The 21,716-nt window shown below is 41.7% G+C and overlaps 1 protein-coding gene across 6 annotated transcripts in view; it reads left to right on the forward strand.

Moving 5' to 3' along the window:
• Positions 1 to 21,716, forward strand: part of UTRN (utrophin) — a 510,071-nt gene that overhangs the window by 51,989 nt on the left and 436,366 nt on the right. The window contains exon 1 of one of the 6 annotated variants that reach the window (XM_066248059.1): positions 3,245 to 3,391. The exons of the other annotated variants lie outside the window; for them this stretch is intronic. Within the exon in view, the coding sequence (XP_066104156.1) occupies positions 3,298 to 3,391 (94 nt within the window). The 5' untranslated portion in view covers positions 3,245 to 3,297. Of the gene's footprint in view, positions 1 to 3,244; positions 3,392 to 21,716 lie in introns of those variants that run through there. 6 annotated transcript variants of the gene reach the window in all.

Raw genomic sequence — 21,716 nt, forward strand, 5'->3', positions numbered from 1 at the left:
AAAAAAGAATAATGCCTTTGAAGTAGACTATATTAGATGTTTTGAATTTTGAATTGGATAATTCCTTTGAGAAAAATTACCACACTTCTTATATGATATCATATTTTTGAGAGAGAAGGAGGAATCACGATTTGCTGCCCCTTGGCTACTTTCAATATTTTCGAGATCTTTAATCTTAAATCATATCTGATATAGTATTTCTTCTCATAAAATGATGCCAGGTGGGTACTGGAAAAGCCAGGGGCAGACTTTGTAAAGTATATAGTTGTCCAACCTGTGCTGCACATCTGACACTGATACGAAGTGATATTGAAAGTAAACTATAATTGAAGAATAAAATTTTGAATTTCTTTCTGTGAATAATTATGGCTCTTTACTTAAAGAAAGGCTACTTTTTATTTGGGCCTGTTTCTCTTTAAGAAGACGCTGCATGCAGAAAGACTGCAGGTGGAAAGAACTGCTTTGTAGGTGACTAGAGTGTCAAATTTCCATTGAGAATTTCATCTTATAAGTTTCTGTAAGCAGCCCTTCCGTAGAGCAAGAAGGGCCAGCTGCTTTGGCAGGTTCTACAGAGATACAAATCTGAAGGCCAGCACTATTTTGTTGGTACAAATCCATACACCTCTGCCAGTTAAAAATGCTGAAATTCTTTTAAATCTGTCTGAAAATAGCTACTATTAAAGCTGGACATCTTCAAGGTCTTGCTTTTGCACTGTAGCCAGTATCTATTCTGATCAAGTTCTGTATTTTGAGTTTTTAGCTTTGCTTAGAAAAATGGAAACATTTTGGGGCTACTGGTAAAAATTGGGCTTTGATAACCATAAGCGACCTGCAGATCAATCCCCAATAAGATGTCTCTTCATACCCACTAGAATGGCTACTCTAATAAAAAGGACAGGTAATAAATAAATGTGGCTGAGGATGTGGAGAACCTTCCTGCCCTGGAAGTGGGAACAGAATATGGTGCAGCCACTTGGGAAAACTGGCAGATTTTTTAAAGGTTCACCAGAGGGTGACTGTATGACCCAGCGATTCCACTTCTGGCTGTTTATATCCAAGAGATGAATATGTGACAACATACAGATTTATACACGAATGCTTGTAGCAGCATTATTCATAACTAAAATGTAGAAACAGCCCAAATATCTATCAACTGATGAGTGAATAAATAAATTATAGGATGTTATTACAATGGAATACTATCTGGCCATAAAAGGAATGAAGAACTGACATGTGCTACAACACGAATACATTGTGAAAACATTGTGTGCTAAGTGAAAAATGATCACAGACGTATTTGGTGACTTCATTTATATGAAATGCCCAGAAGATGCAAATTGACAGACTGAAAGTAGGTTTTTTGTGTTTGCCTAAGGCTGGGGGGGGTTGTTGAGAAGAGGAAATGGAACATGACTGCTTTTTGGGGTGATGAAAATATTATGAAATTGATTGTGGTGATGGATGTAAAACTCTGAATATATGAATAATCTTTGATGTATACACTCTAAATGGGTTAATTGCATGCGATATGAATTATAAATCAATAAGCTGTTGCCAAAAAAAAAATTGGGCTTTGATAATGTGACATAATCTGTGTCACTGTTGGTCAAATAAGTTTGTAAATATGATATATATGTTTGCTCGCTTATAGTTTGTATTGGGTGTGGGGGACAGGTTGTAAGCAGGCAGGGTCGTTATAACCTAAGGCTTAGTTTCAAGACTAAGTCTTTCCCACCCTTTTAATACTAAGGTCTTTTAAAAACTAAGCTTTTCTCCACACCTGTGACTGCTGTATGATGTGGGGTGGTGCACTCTTATGGGAAATCTCATTATGCCTCAGATAAGTGACTTTGTATCAGAGACTTCCTTGTTTGTATATTGGATTAAAGGTTTTGATTTCTACACTATAAAATGAGGCAGAGGAGCCTATGCTGGAGGAGAGCAGAGAAAGGCCATGTGGAGGAGAGGAGAAGCAGCCAAGATGGTGGAGTGCTGAAGGAGAAGCCAGTTTGTGCAGAGAGAAAGAGATGGAGAACAGAGGTGAATAAGGCTGGTGAGGTACAAACCTTTGATTCTAGGAAACTTGGATAAGTCAGTGGCTTTGGGAGCCCTGAATGGAAAGGGCAGTGTTTTCCCACTGTGTGTATTTCTTGCCCGCTGGGTGCAAGCTAGGATTAAATATAATGGCCCACCAGTTCTTGGCTCCATTGATTCATTGCTGTCTGTCTGAATCTAATGCTAATCTGCACGGGCCAGGCGGCTGTGATGGTGGCCATGGCTACTGGCCATACAATCACTGTGCTTCTGTCTCTTTTCACAAGACTCCAAGTAGTAAGGTCACTACTCCCATTTTACAGATTTGGAGGTTGAGGCTTAGCGTGAACATTTTGCCAGAATCATTCAGCTTCTAATTTTGGACAAATCCACAGATAGAGAGGAGGAGACGGGGGCAGGTCCTGGCGCGTTCTCTTTCCTGTACCTCAGCTAATAAGTAGGAAGGGATGTGGCTTTTAATTTAAACCTATGTGTTTCCTGATAAGGGTGCATACATATTCTAGGAAAATCTCCACTTATAAGTGAACGTTTCTACTACAAAGCATCTGAGAAAAAGAGAAGAGGAATAGGAAAACAGGTGAGGGGATAGGGGTAATGATTTCTCCTGCTCACTTAGGTGTGTGGATATCACATGTGCATAAGTGATAGCCAAGCGAGCAAGGCAGGTACAGCAAATAGAATCGCCTGGAAAATGAGTCAACGTTGTTACCTCTTATCTTACGATTCTGTGTGGTTAATTTTTTCCATAATAGCAATGTCTAAGGAATTAAGAAGAAATTATTTTATCTCCTCAAGATAAATATGCATATTAAAGTGAAATAACAAGTCCAATACATTCTTTAAAATATAGTTAATACATAACCAAACTCTTCAGCCCGGTTGTGTATTCAAGGCAAAAGCCTCTATTTAGATGCGTCCTTTACAAGCTGATGCTGTCAAAACAGGAAACAAAGTTAGAATCTCTTTGTAGTTGATCAGAACTATGCAAAGGCTCTTACTTGTGACAATTAAAAAAACTAAAAAAGCACAACCCAAATGACCTAAGGCGTTTCACTAACCGCTAAGTGTAACTTCCTGTCTGGTCTGTGGAGGAGATTGGGCTAGGTTTAGTCAGATCCTCTCATGGGAAAAAGAACAGCCACCCCAGCACAGCACAGGACATCCCAGTGTGCAGTTCGCAGGCTGCTTTTGTTGTCCACTTCCTCTGCATCTTTTTCCTCGTCATTGAAGCAAATGTAGGTGATGAGCGGCCCGGCAGCCACCGCATTTCGCTGGAAAAAGTGCAGGTTTGATTTCCCCGGGCAAGGAGCTCGCAGGGCATACAAGCACTTGCCAGGTAAGTTTGTCAACTTGCGTGATTCCCTGTCCCCCCCCCCCCCATCCCCGAGCTTTTGAAAAGAAGCCGTCAGCAAGGACTAAGCTCTCCTGGTCACTTACTGAGTCCCACTTGCTAAATAAAACCAAGCCGCTGAAGGCAGGGCTTTGCTGATGACGGGAACAGCCTGGCCTGTTCTTCCTGACGCCAGGGCTGTTGTAGACGCTGAATAGTGGGGACCTGCTTTCCACTTCACCCAGCGCTTCAGAGCGTGATAAGCTGCCAGACTGGAGCGTCTCTGGGAAAAGCCCTCAAGGAACTGTAGGTCTGTTGTGATGGGTGTGCTTCACTTTGCCTGCCTGTCTTAGGTGTTGACAGTTGACTGCTGTAGGGAGAAAGTTGCCACTGTTGTTGAATTGTTCTAGAGCTCCGCCCACATTGTATTTGATTAACTGTGCTGGTGGAAAAGATTTTTTTACTTTTGCTAAAAGGGAGAAGTTGGAGGTTTATACTTTGGGGGGGGGGGATGTCAACACGTGGGTTTTCTTTTAATGCAGCCTTGTCCTGCAGAGGCATCAGTGCAGAACCTGGCCTTGGATGTGGCCATGCACTTTTCTGTCACTGGAGTTCACTTCCAGGGTGACGTAGTGATCTTCACTAGTTCAGACTTTCCTATTTTGTTTAATTATGTATTCACGCACCGGCCATAGAAGCTTTCTGAGAACAGCAACAACAACTAGTGATGTGTTTTATTTGATCTCATCTATCACGCCTGAATTTTGTTACTATGGGAAAACTTAGGCCAGTTAAATTAAAAAAATGTTTTTTCTTCCCTTTAGAATTACTCTTTCCCTCTTAATGTTTTTCTCCTTTGTAAGTCCATATAAATGAGATGGTAAATGCTTGTAGGCATCGTCTCTACGGAGTGCATTTAAAGTGAAATGATTGGAGCAGCTTGTATTTTCCTTGTAAATTTGCTTTCTATGTCACATGTAATAGAAGATGAGTGTGCTATAATTCTCTTCTTGGGCTATTAACTTTTCTCTCTTATTTAAAGAACCATGTGGTCTCAACAGAAAATTAAAATGCTTTCAGGGACCTGAGTTAGAACCCCTAGCACACGGGAGTAGCAATTACAGCATTGTGGTTTTGTAAAGATACTTCTTAACTCTCACTTAATCCCCTTTCTTTCTCTGGCATTAATAATCTCCATAGTTTGCTGGTTTGATCCTTATTGTCTCACTACAAAAGGTTTCAGGTCACTGTGGTGGTCGAAATCAGAAGATAATTAAAAGAAAAAAATACAACTAAATCTTTAAATCATAAGCAAACTTTAAAGCTTTAAACATGAATTCTCATCCAATTAGACAGGTTTTCTTTCCTGCCCTCTGATCTGTCCCAAGGCTGTAGGAAAATAAAAAGCATTAAAAAAATACTTCTGGGAATGTTATTTTAACAAAAATAGAAAACCAATGGGTGTGTGACTCAAATTCCATAAGGGCCAGGCTCCCTTCACATCTGCTGCTATTGAACTGAGTATTTCCTTGTATCTACAGGGTAGATCTCTTCAGTACTCCTGTTAGAAATAAAGGTATAAAAATATGCATTTAGGGATAGCATATTGCATGACAACACATGGCTGTTTCTGGTCTTCAAAGCAGTCTCCGTTACAGATTAAACTTTGAGATGAATTCTTTATTCACAGACTTCACAGGTAGAAAGTGAAACCATAAGTGTTTTGCATTAAACTCTTGACAGTGCAGAGGGTGGTACTCCCAATGACAGTCGCAGAACCAAAATGGCATAATAATACAAGGCACAAAATAGAATAGACTTCGAAGACATATTCGCTGAAAATGAGCCTTCCAGTGTTTCTTTAGCAATGGACAGTCCTTTGTTCTGTGTTGTCATCTAGAATGTGGAATGTTAATTTGGTGTATTTGCCTATCAGCTGACCCACTGAGATATAACAGGGGACAAATAGGTAGAGGTTCCTGTTATGAAATACGAGCCTCTATCTATCTTTGATGCAGAATCTTTTTCGTTAAGAACGTCTAACCTGGCCTGACCTGTGGTGGCGCAGTTGATAAAGCGTCGACCTGGAAATGCTGAGGTCGCCGGTTCGAAACCCTGGGCTTGCCTAGTCAAGGCACATATGGGAGTTGATGCTTCCAGCTCCTCCCCCCTGTCTCTCTCTCTCCTCTCTCTCTTCTCTCTAAAAATGAATAAACTAAAAAAAAAAAAAATTAAATTAAAGAACGTCTAACCTACACTTTTGTTAAACATTTCTCTTTCTTTTTCTTAAGCTTGATGCCTGTGTACAAATCACCGAATGTTAAAAAATAATGTAATTGAGAGCGATCAAAGTTAAAAAAAAAAACAGAAAAATTTTTGAACATGTGAAATAAAAAATTACTTGGAGGTATTATAGGACCTGTAGGCATGTCCCAATGCACAGGTGATTTCTGCCTGGAAAGGACCCTGCCCAGGAAGCCCCCTCTGGAGGGCCTGCTTTTCTCGCCATCCATCCTGCCGATCTGTTGGCTGACGGGAGTCTGCGCAGCTGTTTCCTTTGTAGATGGGCAGATGAAACTCGCACGGGGAACCCTTGAAGTGCTGGAGGTACCCTCCCAGCCATCCTGATGCGATTGGACTGAGGCCTTGACTTTGAAGCTTTTCAAAAATACCCAAGTGGCTCTCATGTGGGTTCCAGGTGGAGGAGGGCAGGGAAGGCAGCTGCTCCCTACCAGACTGAAAGCCCCCTGAGGAGAAGGGCCGGAGGGAAGCTCTGTCACCTTGGCGCCCTGCCCAGCCCAGCCCAGTCCTTGACTCCGCGCCTGGCATACAGAACTGGCTCGGCCTTTGCTTGTGGAACAGATGAATAAATTCCTCTGAGCAACGGGAGGGCTGGCAGAGGGTTGGGTCTCTTAATTTCCTGTCTGGGTTGATGTGGGAGAGGATGTTCTATGAGCCTGTGGCCCGTCTGGAGATCAGCTGTCATTTGGGAAGCTCTCAGGAGAGTCAGGGGACCAGGCGAATCTCAGGGTACGCTAAGCAGAGACGAGGCTCCAGGTTGGCGGTGTCCTCATGAAGCAAGGCAGGTGGAGAGCTTGTGGATAAGAATTTCAGCAGGGGAGTGGTGTCCTGTGTGTGAATGAGGAGGTGGGATCGGTTGGGGACACTACCAGGAAGGTCTCCTGAATGACTCGCGCCAGCGAGTTTGAAAGGAAGGAGTGTGATTATCTATGGCAGATGGTAGGGGTGCCTGACCCACCGACTGACTGTAAGAATAAAGGAATACAGAAATTTAGACCAGAGGGTGGTGAGTTCTGTCTGGAAAAGTTTCTCAGGGCTGTGCATTTTTAGCTGACCTTAATGTTTATTAAAAATAATAATTTTGTGGTTAGGAAGACCAAGTAGAATTTAATTTGGGGAGGCTTGAGAAAGAAAATGATTAGGTTGGGAGAAGGGTAGAGACAGAGTGATTTGTTTGAAGCAAAAGAATTTGGGGCAAAATGAGACCTAGGATTAACAGAGCGCTGGCCCCGGGGCTCCAGCCCTGCCTCAGACTGTGGAGGCGCTTACCTTCTGGGATGGGGCTCTCCGCCAGAAGGGCCCCGTCAGGATTAGTGATGCAGCACATTTTAAAGCACCTTGAAAGCTATACCTAACAGTTCCAGGTAGATAGTAAAAAGAATAATAAGTTCTATAAAAATTATAAAAATCTAGTCAGTAGATTGAGTTTTGCCTGCTCCCTAGAGGCTACAAATAGGAAATCAAGTATTTTGTTTATTATGGTACTTAAAACTACGTTTCATCTGAAGCTATATATTTAATCTTTTTTTTTTTAGTTGTGTTTTTCCTTGGCATTATTTGAAAGGTGTGCTCATGATGCAATCCTGGGTCCAGTCCACGTTTCACTTGGGTTCTCTGAACCTTAGTTTGAGGGCACAAGGTGCTTCCTGTTCTGGCCATTGGCACGTTGAGGGTTTGGTTGGAGGGCCATTGAAAGGGCTGGTGCAAGGATGAGATAGGATCTTGGCAGTGACTCCTCCTCACTCTCACCCATTATTTTGACCTTGATTCGAACAGTTGAGTGAACTGGCAAGTCAAGTAGTTTTTTCCCACTGAACTAGAACTTTTCATTGTTTTGCAGAGGAAGGTGAGTCATAGCCCAGTTTTACCATTGTGTCGAAGTGAAACTGTAGTGTGGCACTGAACGAACACAGGTCACTCTTTCTGTCTGAACTGCAGAGCATGGGGACTTGGATGGTGAGCTGGGCAGGGGTTGGAGTGGCCTCCTCTGCAGGGTTGCTCTCGAGTTCAAGAGGCATTTTAGTGTAATAAAGTTTCGATCCCCAAGCTAATGTTTAATAATGCATTCAAAATATCTTTAACAATACCTTAAGCTTTAAAAACTTCGGTGCAGAATAAAAAATATATACAGTATGGAAAAGTGTCGTTCCTTCTCACCCTCTATAATTATTATACACAGTATGTCTGTCCTGCCACATTTTTTTTCTATGAACATACAAATGTACAGCTTTATCTAAGTTTCCACAAGCACGGTTTTTCTTCCTGAACCAAAGTCAAAACCATCCTGTGGTAGAGTTGTCCCATCCTTAAAATTATTAAAAATAATGACCTGTGTACACATATCTTAGTTCATTTGGGGAATTGCTGGGGCAATAGACTTCTACTGTTATATTGCTCTCCACAAAGAGTAGAGAAATAAATAAGATACAATTGTTTGAACTTATATTTGTGTGTGTGTGTGTGTGTGTGTGTGTGAAATTGAACTTCTCTGCCTGTGTTTCTTAGCCGTTTCAACAATTTCTTCAGCAAATTGCCTTTTTAGACATTGCCCATTTTCTCCTGTCGTTTGGATCTTTGACTTTTAAACCTTTACTGATTCTGAAGGAAATTCCTACGAAATGGCAGGTTTTGAATGACTATTTATTTGGAATTTCTTCTGTGTTCTAAGATACTAGCTTCCATCTGGAAAGACAGGCATAAGTTTTGTATCTTTGGAACAGAGGTTTGAATCTTTAAATTTAAATTCTGTATTTTCTCTTTCTCTTTTGGGTAGTGTCCAAAACTGATAATGATGTAGGTGTCCTCACTACTTTATTAAATTTTCGTATTCTGATTCGTTTTTTCCATGTCACCTGTGGAGCATGTTAGGAAACAGTCTCGGAGCCCTCACTGGCAGAGTGTAGATAATGGGGCTGTCCTAAGACGTAATAGGCGTGTGCTTATAAACCCCCTGGCACAGAACGTGGCAAGCGGCAGGGAGGATTATAATCAGCGGTGGCTGTTTTTGTTGGTGGAGGCTTTCCAGTTAATGCAGGAGGAAGAGTACAGCTTGGATGTTAAATGATGATACTAGCTTAAATGAGGCCCCCTATGCCCCATCATGCCAAAAATTCACGTTTGCCTGCATCCCTCCATCTAGATCGGTTAGTGCTTTTTCACATCAAAGCATCCAGGTCATAATTCTATGCTGGGCTCATTTAACCACAGATCCAGTACGTGGCAAGAAATATAGAGCTATCCAGGACAGCAAATGGCCTGCAGTTGCTTGGAGAATATCTTTGTGGCAGTGTGCCTGAAATGTTTTGCTGGTTTCAGAGTTCACTTTCATTTGTTCAGGAAGGTTTTTATTGTTTGCAAGCAAGCCAGGCAAGCAGCGGGAAAAGGGCACCCAGCCTCCCATATGACTGTGTGCGGTGCTACCTATTTGCCTTTTGGTGTCTTATATAAAAAAGCTTTATTTAGTCTGAAGAGAGGAGTGGATTCTCCAAAGAGGGGAGAACTGTCGTAATGGTCTGGAAACACGATAGATTTCAGTTTAATGCCACGGGTCCGGACACTGTGAGAGGCCGGGCTACTCTGCGGTTGTAAGATGGGCATCTCGCACAGATTCTTCCAGGTCACTTGCATATCGTCCGTGGAAATGCCTCATCAGATTGCCATCCCTCCTGGCCCTCTGAGAAGCAGCTCCTCCTACCACAGCAGTGCTGACCCTTTTCTCCCTTTTCTCCCGGCGTGGCCGGCCCCTCTCTGGAACCTGCTGCCGGACTGAGCCTCCTGGCCTGTTTTCTTGTTCCACTCTTGGATTCTGTGCCTTCAGCTTCTGTTTCCACTTGTAAGGCAGTAACTTCCTACCGGGTGTTAGTAGTTTTAGTAGTTCCTGGACTGTGTTTGACAGAAGAAATTTATTTCCCCAGTGGATTCACTTTCTCCCTGGATGGGTCTGACCCACCCATGCGATCTGGTGTCGGACAATACTTTGAGAGCTGTTGAGTTAGTTTTTAATAAATATTTATAGTCTAACTCTGAATAACTAGAGTTACAGGAAGAAGAGGAAAAGTAGAGTTTGTGTGTGTGTGGAGAGAAGGGCAGTGATTTATGGACATTTGGGAATAGAGGAGAAAAAGAATCATGCAGTAAAAGTACTTGTTATATTTTATCTCTGCCCCTGCAAATTCTGTAAAATATTCCATTCCGTCTTTGTTCATATGCATTTACACTCCGTGGTGCGTTTCATAGTGATGGATGTTATGCTGGGAGGTTTGGGATGTTTTACAAGTGGGTTGAGAAAACAGTTCATGTTTTCCTTCTCCATGTCCCACTGGGCCCTTCTTATCTGCTTGCCTCCTTCCTCCCCATCTCTTCTGCAGTTACAAAGAGAAACATGTTTTATGGTGAGAATTTATTTTGTGGCTAAATGAACTGTGCCCTATTAAAAAAAAAAGTCCTTTAGATTGTATTCTGTACATTCTAAATTGGTTGCTTGGCCTTATGCTGCAAAATTTCTCTTGAATAATAAAGTCTAAATAAAAATGAACGGTGTTGACGGTACATCTATCCCTTGATTACTACAGAATTATTGACATTTACTTCCCATAATTTGGAAGTTATTCAGTAGGTCATACTGGCCCGGTATTTTATGATGAACAAGCCTTACCATATTGTGCCCTGTCATTTTCTAAACTTTCTCAGCTCTTGTTTCTTATAAAAGAGTACTGCTCAGTTTTCTGTCAGTCTCTACTGTGTCGCACATAGCTAAGAATCAGAAGTAAGGTGGGGGGAGGAGCCTAAAATAAATGATTTTGAGGACACTTACTGAGACCTGCGGTTTCCGAGGTCCTGTTAGAGTTGTTGGGCTGTTTGAAACCTGGTTCCTGGTTTTTAACTTAATGATCCTACTCACGAGCAGCCCAGACCACCGTGTGTGCCCTGCAGACTGCACAGAGATGACAATGGACGTTTGTCCCTTGGTACGTGCAGGGCAGGACATCAGTGAGGCACTGGGGTCCTCATTTAGTGATTCTTCTTAATTCACACTCAGGTGCTCACTTTCTAGGTCTTGGGCAGCGACTTAGAAGGGCAGCAGGCGTGAGTTCTGCTAAACATGGACACGAAGACAGTGCGAAATGCTGATTGTGGAGGGGACACAAAAATAGAGAGCAGCACAGAGAAGGCGCCAAGTCAAGCAACCGGGAGCATAAGGCACTCACTGTATTTTGTTACTCAAGGAAGCGAAAATTGGAAAAACAACCATTAATAGCACGTGAAAAAGTTCTTCCAGTGAAGTGACTATCCACGCGAGGGAAGGCGGGCTGCAGCATCCAATCAGCCTCTGGAGTGCTGTTTGCATGTTTTGTCGACCGGACTGAATGAAAACAAAGCCCCTTTCTCTGGCCCTGGAGTGGCTTCAGTTTGGCTCCTGTGCTCTGGGGTTGGTACTCTGTAGCCAGTGTTCAGTCTCTTTCGGAGTCACTGTAAAAGTTCTTGGGACTGAGCTGTCCCCTCTGTAAACAGGGTGTGTCTTTTGGTTTATTTTTACTAGATCATCAACAGTCCACTCCTTTGATTGGTCAAGTATACCTTTTCCTAGAATTCATGGCTTACTTATCCTGATAGAAAGTGTTTAGAATAGCCCGTTGCTGCTTTTGTAAGTGCTATTAACTGTAACAGTTTGCTATGAATTTTATTATTGTTATCTTCCTTCATTTCAGTTATTTCCAATAAATTAAAAACAGACAGCCAAGGCAGACACGCCAGGATTTCTTTATATAGTGACATCACCGCATGTATTAACAATAAGGTTATACTTACAATTTGTCAGAGACACATCCATATGGTAGGAAGAAATGTAAGCTCTGTCCACAAGGGAGGTTTTTCACTTTCTTCACTTGGCCTTTCTTGCCGTCTTCCTTTCGGACATCAGGAGATTTCAGGTAGCTAGTTGTTCCTGCAGTCTCCTGTAGCCTGCTTTGAGCTGATAGTGGCTCCGCCAAGGTAGACGCCTGTACCTCGGCTCATGCCAAATTCCCTTCATATGATGATATGTTATTAGTATCCTGATCCCTGTTATTTGTTGAGTTAATCTATGCTTCAGGGATCTCAGAAGATCACAGCATTTTGTTTTTAGTGACCTCATTTTGTAATATATGCTCTGGGTAGGTGAGACTAGACTGGAGACAGGTAAGCCCAACAATTTAATATCGACACATAGTGTTTTATATTTAATGTTCCTGTCCACTCCTCTTCAGCGTTACTTATTTTAAGGAATCAGCTTTCTTATTAACAAGATATAGGCTTACTTTTTAAACTCCTCCCGTTCACGAGAACAGGGTATTCAGTGGATGTGAAGATCAGGTGGAATCCTCGTGTAGGAGTCATCAAGCGCAGGACTTCCCGCGGGAATTCTGGCAGCCTTATTGTTTTTTTTTTTATTTCTCCTTTGAATACACTCAGCTGCTTTTGGTCGACATTTGTTTGTCAATGTTGATTAATTGATTGACTATAAAAATAACTATTTAAAATATGAGATCTTGTCAGTTACATCATTGTTGTATCTACTCAGACAAGTTGGGAACGTATTTCCGAAGGCCGGTTTTGCATCCCACCTATCGGATGTGATCGTTTCGTTGTGGTAGTGTTGGGAGAGGAGGGAGAGGGAGCCTGTCCTCTGTCCCCCATCCTGTTCCCAAGTACACTTGGTTTTGGATCCAGACTGCCTGGATTGCCATTCAGGTACTTCCGTTACTAGCTGTGTGTAATCTAGGCAAGTTGCTTAATTTGAAGTGTCTGTGACCTCTTTTGAAAAATGAGGACCATAAAAATATTTGCCTCTTGGCTGACCTATGGTGACACAGCAGATAAAGTGTTGTTGACCTGGAATGCTGAGGTCACCTGTTCAAAACCCCGGGCATGCCTGGTCAAAGCACATACGAGAAACAACTATGAGTTGGTGCTTCCTGCTCCTCCCTTCCTCCTCCACCTTTCTCTTTCTGTCTTTCTCTCTCTAAAATCAGTAAATAAAATCTTAAAAAAAATACTTATCTCTAATGGATGTTGTGGGGATTAGATTACATATTAAACCATGTAGGAAGCATTCAGCATATACTGCTTAGTAATAGCAACAACAATAAGGTTACTACCACTAATATTTCTACTATTCTAATAAATTTAAAATATTAGTTTGAATGATCTTCTATACTAGAGCTGCTAAAATGAAATAGACTTAGCTGGATTAAAATTTGATTCTTTTTGCCCATTCCCTTCAGGTGACAGTGAGCCATGAAATAACTAAAAGGTAGAAAGAAAGGTAGATATAAAGTCTAGGTGATTTATTCTTACCCTGAACAGTAGTGTTCTGACTTTGGAATTTAAAGCACTAGCATTTGCTGCTGTTCCCTGGAAATCCATATTTCAGATTTCTTAATCTCAACCATCTTTTTAGCCTGTTTACCCTTTTATTGTTAAAATAAGGTATTCCTTATTTCATAAAAATTCTTTTTAATTTTATTTAAAATTTTATTTTTTAAAGAAAATTCCAAATTTCTTATCTTTATTGCTGCATGTTTTTTTCTTTAAAAAAACAACAACCATATTAATATGAAAGAATATTAGAAACAACCCCCCCAAATATCCATTTTTACTTCTGCCATCTTTTTTTTTTTTTTTGACAGAGACAGAGTGAGTCAGAGAGAGAGGGATAGATAGGGACAGACAGGAAGGGAAAGAGATGAGAAGCATCAATTCTTTGTTGTAGCACCTTAGTTGTTCATTGATTGCTTTCTCATACGTGTCTGGATGGGGAGGGGGGAGGGGAGGGGCTATAGCAGAGCGAGTGACCCCTTGCTCAAACCGGCGAGCCCCCCCCCCCCCTCAAGCTGGGGACCTCGAGGTTTTGAACCTGGGCCCTCCGCATCCCAGTCCAACACTCTATCCACTGTGCCACCGCCTTTTCAGGCATTGCCATTTTAATGATTGAGGGAACTCAAGAGTTAAAATTTTAGCTTAACCGCCCTGGCCGTTTAACTCTGTGAAGAGTGTTGGACGCGCATAAAAGTTGCCTTTTCAATTCCCAGTCAGGGCACACGCAGGAACAGCTCATTGTCCCCCCCCCCTCTCTTTTTCTCTCTCTGTTCCCCTTTCTCTCTATCTCACTAAAATCAATAAATCTTTTGTGAATGAATCAACATTAGACCTAAAAACAATTTTTTTTTAGCTTGAGTAATGCCCTGTTGGGCCCCAGGGGAACTGCCAGCAACCCACCTTAGTGCCCCAGGGGACTGCAAGCAGTGTCTTTGTGCTCCCAGGAAGGAACTCTCACTATGACTAATCTCTCCAATTAACTTTGACTGCATCTGATTAACTGTCCCTTGAAATCCCAAAAACCCCTACCTACCCTTTCCTTCCCTTTGTAAAGCCCATGGCTGGAGAAAGGGAGTTGAGATGATTTGGGAACGTAACCCCCATCTCCCTAGATTGCTGGCCATCTGAATAAAACACCCATAAAGATTCAATCACTGTCTGAATTGGTGAGGAGCAGCACGAACTCTGATGTATTTTTCAGATTCGTTAACACCATAGTAAGTGTTATGTCTTATTTTCCCATTTAATGTCAGTATTAATATTTTAAAATAATTATAAAATCCTTTTAATGTTTTTTTTGTCTTGGTATTTTAGTTTTATATTATTTCATAAGTACTCTTCATGTTTCTATTAGGTCATTATATTATCATTTATTTAACTCTTTCCCTGTTTTTGGGGACTTAGTTTATTCCCAGTAGTTCAACATTATGGATAATAGCACAGCGAAAAGTTGTCTTTGCTGATCAGTAAAATGGAGATAGTGACAATAATTACTATAGGGGTGTTGTGGGGATTATGTAAGTGAGTAGAGACCGAGTAAGCATGCTCAGCCATGGCACTACTGCCATTTGGGGCCTGATAAGCCTTTGCTGTGGGAGCTGTCCTGGGGACTATAGATGTTTTTCACAGCACCTCTGGCCTCTGCCCACCAGTTCTGACAGACAGAAGTGTCTCCAGACATTGCCAAGTGCGTCTTAGGGGGCAGCATTGCCCCCAGCTAAAATCGTTCCTAGTCCAGAACCTCGGATAGAAAGCACCTAGAACAGCGTGGCATAGCTCTCGTGAGTACTCTTCAAATATTCGCTATTACCATTACGGCTGTTGGTATCATTCTTTATTTTAGTGACTTATTTCCGGTAAGTTCCTAGAAGAATTTTAGGGACAAGAGGTTTAATTTTTGGGTTTATGACATGTATTTCTAAACACTCTCTAGGAATATGTTAAGCTTAATGCCATCAGTTGTATATACGTATGTCAGTACCTTTGAGATCTAGCCAGTATTCAATTGTGAGTACCACATATGGTTTTATTTTCAATTTTTGCAATGACCAGTCAAGACAGGCATTTCCTATTATTCTTTATTGTAAAGCCAAATCTGAAGACTTGTGGGTTACCCTTTTACAATTTTTAGCTTTGGTTTGTTTTTTGGCTGCTTTGTTATCTACTGTTTGAAGTTGAAAAGCCAACCCCTCAATCACCAAGCGTGTATGAAATTTCTGGGCTTGACTTTGACAGCATCCAAGCTGAACTTTGTTGAGGTTTTTTCAGGTTGTTTGGTTTCAGCCAAACAGCCCTTGGCTGTTTCAGAATAAGAAACAGTAATTGATGATGTCCCATAATACAAGACTTTTCAGGATTTAAATGTAAGGTTATGTCCTCTTATTTTGAATGATAATTTTGTGGAAAAGCACTCCACTTTGTATTTTGTGATACGGGTCACCTAATCAATATGGCTGCCTCTGATTTACCCTTTTGGAAATAATTCCAATCCTAGCTGTAGAAGAGGCCCTACCCAGAACCCCTGCTTTTAGCACTTTAAGTGCTGGGTACTTCTGGCTGCAGGCCCCTGCGTTCCTGTGCCTGAGGGTATTCTTTGCAGAAAAGCTCATACCCATGTCAGGCAAAAAGTACCAGCTTCCAGCAGCGCAAAGCCAGTGACGGCTGTGCTATGGCCCCTAGCTCTCTCGCATCTCAATGAGCTACCTGTCAGATGCGTATTTTACACTGGTTCTCCAGGGTCCCGTTTGGATTTTGATTCAGTGGAGACTAGCTTCAAAATGACCTTTCCTTGGCCACCTTTTCTTCCTGTCTCACTTTTTCACTCCCCTTCCCCCCTCCCCCCAAGTATTTTGTGACATCACCTCCAAAATAAACGACTGATACATGTCTCGGTGTTTGCTTCTGGGGCAAACCAAACTAAGATGTTTGCCAACTAACTTCTTAACTTTTTACTTTGCCCTTGGTGAAAGAAGAGGAAAAATTGGACCAGGAGAAATCTTTTGAAGACCTGTATGTGTAGGAAAGTAGGTAAATTTAGTTTCAGTAATTCTTGAGACAATTTGGACAAGTAAGTACTCCAGTTATGCTGCTGCACAAAGTGTCCCAAAAAAGAGTCTCTGGACTGCACGGTGGGTTAAAGTCACTGCGGGATGACTGTTAGTGCCTTTGTCTACCGCGATTTTCTGCCTACTTCCTTCACACCCTGGAGTGAGTCAGGGGCCTGCTGGAGTTTAGAGAGACTGGTTTTCAGTTTGTGGTTTTTCCAGATATAGACTGACTAATGTTAGGAAGAAAAAAAAAATCCTCATCTATCGCTTTCCTAATTTTGTCCTGTTTTGAGATCATTATTAATGCCATGGGACAAAGGTTTAGCTTGTAGCTCCCCAGTTTGGCAGGCAGGGCAATATTAATTTTAACTTCAGCCGTGGTCCAGAGGGCTGCATTTGAGTTACGAGCCCTCCAGGAGTGGAGAGAGGATCTGAGGGGTCTATTTCTGGATGCTAACAGGGGCTTACTAGGGACTGATTAGAGAAGTGCTTTTTAAATTAAGGGTTGATTCCAAAAATTTTTGTCATTATTCTGCCACTTCCTGACTCATATTTAAAAAATATAAACAAAGGCCAGTTACACAATATAATATACAGATGATGTGTCATAGAATTGTACATTTGAAACCTATATAATCTTGTTGTTAACCAATGTCACCCCAATAAATTACATAAAAAACAGAGCCTGACCTATAATAATAATAGTCATGCAAACAAAGAAAATGAGTAAAATAAATAGAGTTGTAAATATTTGCTTTGTTAATTTAACCCCCCCTCCCCAGCTTATTGAAGTTGATGTAATGTCAAATTTGGCTAGAATATAATAGTTGAATTTCTTTAAGTGGGTGAGGTCAGAATGCTGAGGTCCTAATGTGGGTGTCTCACGCCAGGGGTAGAAGTTTCCATTTCAGGCAGTTACGGAAAGGGCCCTCCCAGGGAGGGTATGTGGTCAGTGTGTACTTGGGCACCTGTCTCCTTCACGCCCCCTGCCACCTGCTCGTGGCCCAGCTGCTGTCCTTCACTGCTCCCTCTTCAGACTGCAAACCTCCAAGAGCACTCGTCTAAAAGTCACAACCCTGTTTTGTTTGCTCTCCAGCAAAATGTTGAATGTAGTCTTTACAAAGCTGAGGTCATTACACGGTCTTCAATGACTCGAGCTGGAAGTGAATATGACCCAGAGTGACCCAAAGTGCATGCTGGCCCACATAGGTTTCACATTTTCCATGCGAAAGTTCTTCCTTTGTTGTTTGTGATTAATAACCAAATAGGATATAAAGCCAAATGATTTCATTGTTGAGCACAGGCTCGAAGGTCATGAGAAAGTGCCTGTTCAAATTAAACTTTGCCAAGATGTGGTTAAAATGTCTGCATTAACACCTGGATGGTTTTTGAAACAAGACAGAGAAAGAAAGCAACAAAAAAAAATGAACCATCATTTTTTAAATGATATGAAAATTGATTTAAAACTAGATCAAGTGATGTGTTGGGTCCATAGGAAAGGATTCCCTATGAGGCTGCGTTTGCACTATGCGTAACACTTTACTGAATTTATGATTATTTTTTTTAGTTTGATTTCAGCCTGCATTGTTTCTTGACCGCTGGGGAGTCCGTGGGTTTAACGTTTTATTGACAGGCACCAGGTCAGTGGAGAAAGCTGCAGCCCCTGAGGGGAGCTCACGGGAAACACTGAGTAACACTTGAGAACAAAAGTGTGTTGAGGACACGCTTGCTGAGCGCCGGGATGCTCAGATGAGTTTGTTGTGCCAAGAAAATGTGGTCAAGAATTAGTTGTAGGCCTGACCTGTGGTGGCGCAGTGGATAAAGCGTCGACCTGGAAATGCTGAGGTTGTCGGTTCGAAACCCTGGGCTTGCCTGGTCAAGGCACATATGGGAGTTGAAGCTTCCTGCTCCTCCCCCCTTCTCTCTCTCTCTCAAATGAATAAATAAATAAAAATAATTTAAAAAAAAAGAAAAAAAAATTAAAAAAAAAGAATTAGTTGTAGGTAAGCCTACTTTGTTAATAGCTTGATTTTTAAGTTTTAACGTCTCTTATTGGTCCGCTCTTTGACAGAAGATTTTGAATGAAGCTTCTCAGTACTTAGCACTCTGAATTTTATTATGCTTTCAGCAGAATTTAGTAGGCGCGCACCAGCAGAGGAAAATAGAGCAGTCCTTTAGAAATAGAGAGACCAAGGCACATGACATGCAACCTCTTGCAGAACTATATTTTGTGCTTATCTTCTTTTCTTCCTGTGTGTGTATTTTTTTAGGCTTTTGAGTCAGAAGTTCGAAAAAGACTGGCTTCTAGTCTGTGCATCTTTACTTTCACCGCCTGGAGAAGAAACTGTCCCCACTCTTAGTTACCCGTGTGTGCACACGTATGTCCACTTGTACGATGAAATGCCACAAGATCTAGCCGCTGTAACTTTAAGTCATACGGGTAGAGTCATTTTGAAAGCGACACCCTGGGAGTGTGGTTTCCCGACACTGGTGCAATGTGAAATGGTTGAGGGATGACTGGGTCCTAGTGTTAGCATTACTTGTTGTTTCCCAGCTGGGTCTGAACTTTCCTCTCTCAGGACAGCAGAGGCCCTAAGTCAACTGGTAGGAATTCGTTTGGGTGGTAGGAACGACTGCCGGCGGGTGGAGATACAGGCCACGCACTCAACAGTTCCCAATCGAATTTCCCCGCTTAGAGCACATAAACAAGCAAAACCCCAAACGTAATTTTGTTGGAGTTGTATTATCCCTGTGAAGGAAGATGTTTTCTTACATTCTTAATTTGTTCCCTGAATGATCAGGATTTTTCTCTCCATCACCCCCCCCCCAAGGATATATCAGGCTATTTCTTTGGTAATTCAGTAAATACGTATTTATTATATATTTATGGTGTTAAGGAACTATGTAACAGAGGCCAGGGAATAAGACAGTTTCTTCCTTCAGGGAATTAAGAATCTCATTAAAAGGGAGATCAGCATGGCCATGCATGTATATAATATTATTACTCTCTAAACTCGCCAGATGGTTTGTTATAAGAACAGAATATCGTGTGACTATAATAGGTGGGGGTGGGGTGGGTGTAGGTCTGGAGAAAGAAACTCTTTTTTATTTTTTTAAAGGGATTTTTTTGCTTTTTTTAAAAAAAGACTTTATTCATTTGAGAAAGGAGAGAAGGAGTAGAGAGAGAGAGAGAGAGAAGGAGGGTGGAGCAGGAAGCATCAACTCCCATTTGTGCCTTGACCAGGCAAGCCCAGGGTTCGGAACCGGCAACCTCAGTGCTCCGGGTCGACGCTTTATCCACTGTGCCGCCACAGATCAGGCAGATGGAAACTCTTTCAAGAGGCTTCATAATAGAAGGTGGGGTTTGATATGGGAACCGATGGGGGGGCTGAGGCTGGAGGGCAATGTTGCAGGTCGAGGGCCCAGATCAGTGGGGGATGGACACAGGAAAGCATGCTGAATGCCAGGAACCCTGAAATGTATAGATGTTGAAGGCAGCGGGTGATGTTGGGGCAGTTCTGTATGTGAAGAATTTCATGATCCTAAGAAGTTAATCTTTCAGAGGTGTTCAGGATGCAAATAGGAGGTGGATAGAACAGGAGGCTTTTCTAATACGTCACAGGAAGGATATGGAGGACCCGGGCCTTGAGAGTGGTAGCTTGGGGGTATCTTGGTTCTGCTGAAGAATTAAATTGAGTTACGGCAAAGCTCACTTCATATTTAAGATTCTGCTGCCAAGAGCTGAGCTCATTCTTCTCTTGGCTGTAACTGTGACCAAAAGAACTTGTGTGTGAAAGATTCTTACCTCTTCTATTTACAGGATCCATTTCTAGTTTAGGAGCTGAGCTGAAATCTGTAGAAGTTGTTCTTAGTGTGGATCCATTGTCTTTTTTTTTTTTTTTTTCCCTTCACGTCGTTTTCTCTTGAAAGGTAACAGGAGGCTCTTATGCCAAATTCTGCTGGGTCAGTGTGTGTGGGATTGTCCCTTGCCTACGTCTATCTGTAGGCACCTATCTGTGCATATTGACCAGTTCGGGCCAGAGGCTCGCTTAGCTGCAGTGGTATTCTCCTTGCTCTGTGTTTATACTTCAGTTTGTGATTCACCCGCAGAGATGAATGACTGAGAAATGTTGTAGATGAATTGATGTGATCATTTCCTGTTGATGCTGTAGTAAAATAGTGTCAGTTTGAATAATATTTAAAATTTTTAGAATAATAACCATTAGAATACCTTTTTTTTTGGAAAATATACATTCTGAAACATTCAGGGTACTGTTAGAATTAAAGTAAGGTTTTGTCTTACCCTCATAGATGTCAGTTTAATAACCTACTAGCTTAGACACTACCTAAATCTTTTGTTTTTCTATGATAAATTTGATTTGCTTTTATTTTCAAGGAGAAACTTATCTTCAAGGGGACAGTTATACACGGGATATTTCCAACTGTTATTTCTTTTGGAGCCCCAAGAGAAAAAGTATAAAGATATTAAGTCCTATATAAGGGGAAGTTTGTGTTTATTTATTTATTTGAGAGAGAGAGAAAGAGAGAGAGAGAGGGAGAGAGAGAGGGGGAAAGGAGAGAGATGAGAAACATCAACTCATAGTTGTGGCACTTTAGTTGTTCATTAATTGCTTTCTCATATGTGCCTTGACCAGGGGACCCCAGCCGAGCCAGTGACCCCTTGCTCAAACCAGTGACCTTTGGGCTCAAGCCAGCGACTAATGGGGTCATGTCTATGATCCCAAGCTCAAGCTGGTGACGCTGTGCTTAAGCTGGTGAGCTTGCACTCAATGAGCCCGTGCTCAAGCCGGTGACCTCAGGGCACTCTGAGCCTGGGTCCCTAGCGTCCCAGGCCAACGCTCTATCCATTGTGCCACCGCCTGGTCAGGCTTGTGTTTCCTTTATTATGGAAAATCCTTAATGACCTAAGGATGAAGTCTTACAGGTTTGTTGCTGTTTTTCCTTTCCATTCTTCGTAAAGAGATATCAGAGGGACTGTTGGAATTATCACGGGGACACTGAAGATGGCCTACTGCTGAAAACTCACTCCTTCAGTTTCTTTATCCTGCAGTATGTAGAAGAAAGAAGGAAAACCCTGGGATACAACAAATAAGAATGATGTTAAAGAATTAAATGAATCTGGCTTAAAGTTGATGCTTAAATAATTATTAAAGGAATGAATGAAATAACTTGTTTGTTTAATGTCGTTAGTTTTTATAGGGTGGATTCTCTTTCTCTTTGCTTTAAGAAAGGTTTTTGTGTTGTAGCTAAAGCAAAGGGAAACATATTTTTAACATTTAGAAATATACATGATAAGCTTAGATATAAGAGTACCTCAGTATCATCCTAAAAGTTACGAAGGAGGACCTGAGGAGATCCAATTACTATTCTTTCATGGTATTAAAGGTGTCGTTACTATGCTTGGCTTAAGGGGCTTTTGTTTTCTTATTTGATTCTTTAATTTCTGTTTTAACCTTTCAAAAAATGAGACCTTCTAGCCTGATCAAGTGGTGGTGCAGTGGATAGATCCTCGGACTGGGACACAGAGGACGCAGGTTCGAAACCTTAAGGTTGCCAGCTTAAATGTGGGCTCATTTGGTTTGATCAAGGCTCAGCAGCTTGAGCTC

This window comes from Saccopteryx bilineata, chromosome 12, assembly GCF_036850765.1.
Source record: "Saccopteryx bilineata isolate mSacBil1 chromosome 12, mSacBil1_pri_phased_curated, whole genome shotgun sequence".
Taxonomy (NCBI): Eukaryota; Metazoa; Chordata; class Mammalia; order Chiroptera; family Emballonuridae; genus Saccopteryx; species Saccopteryx bilineata.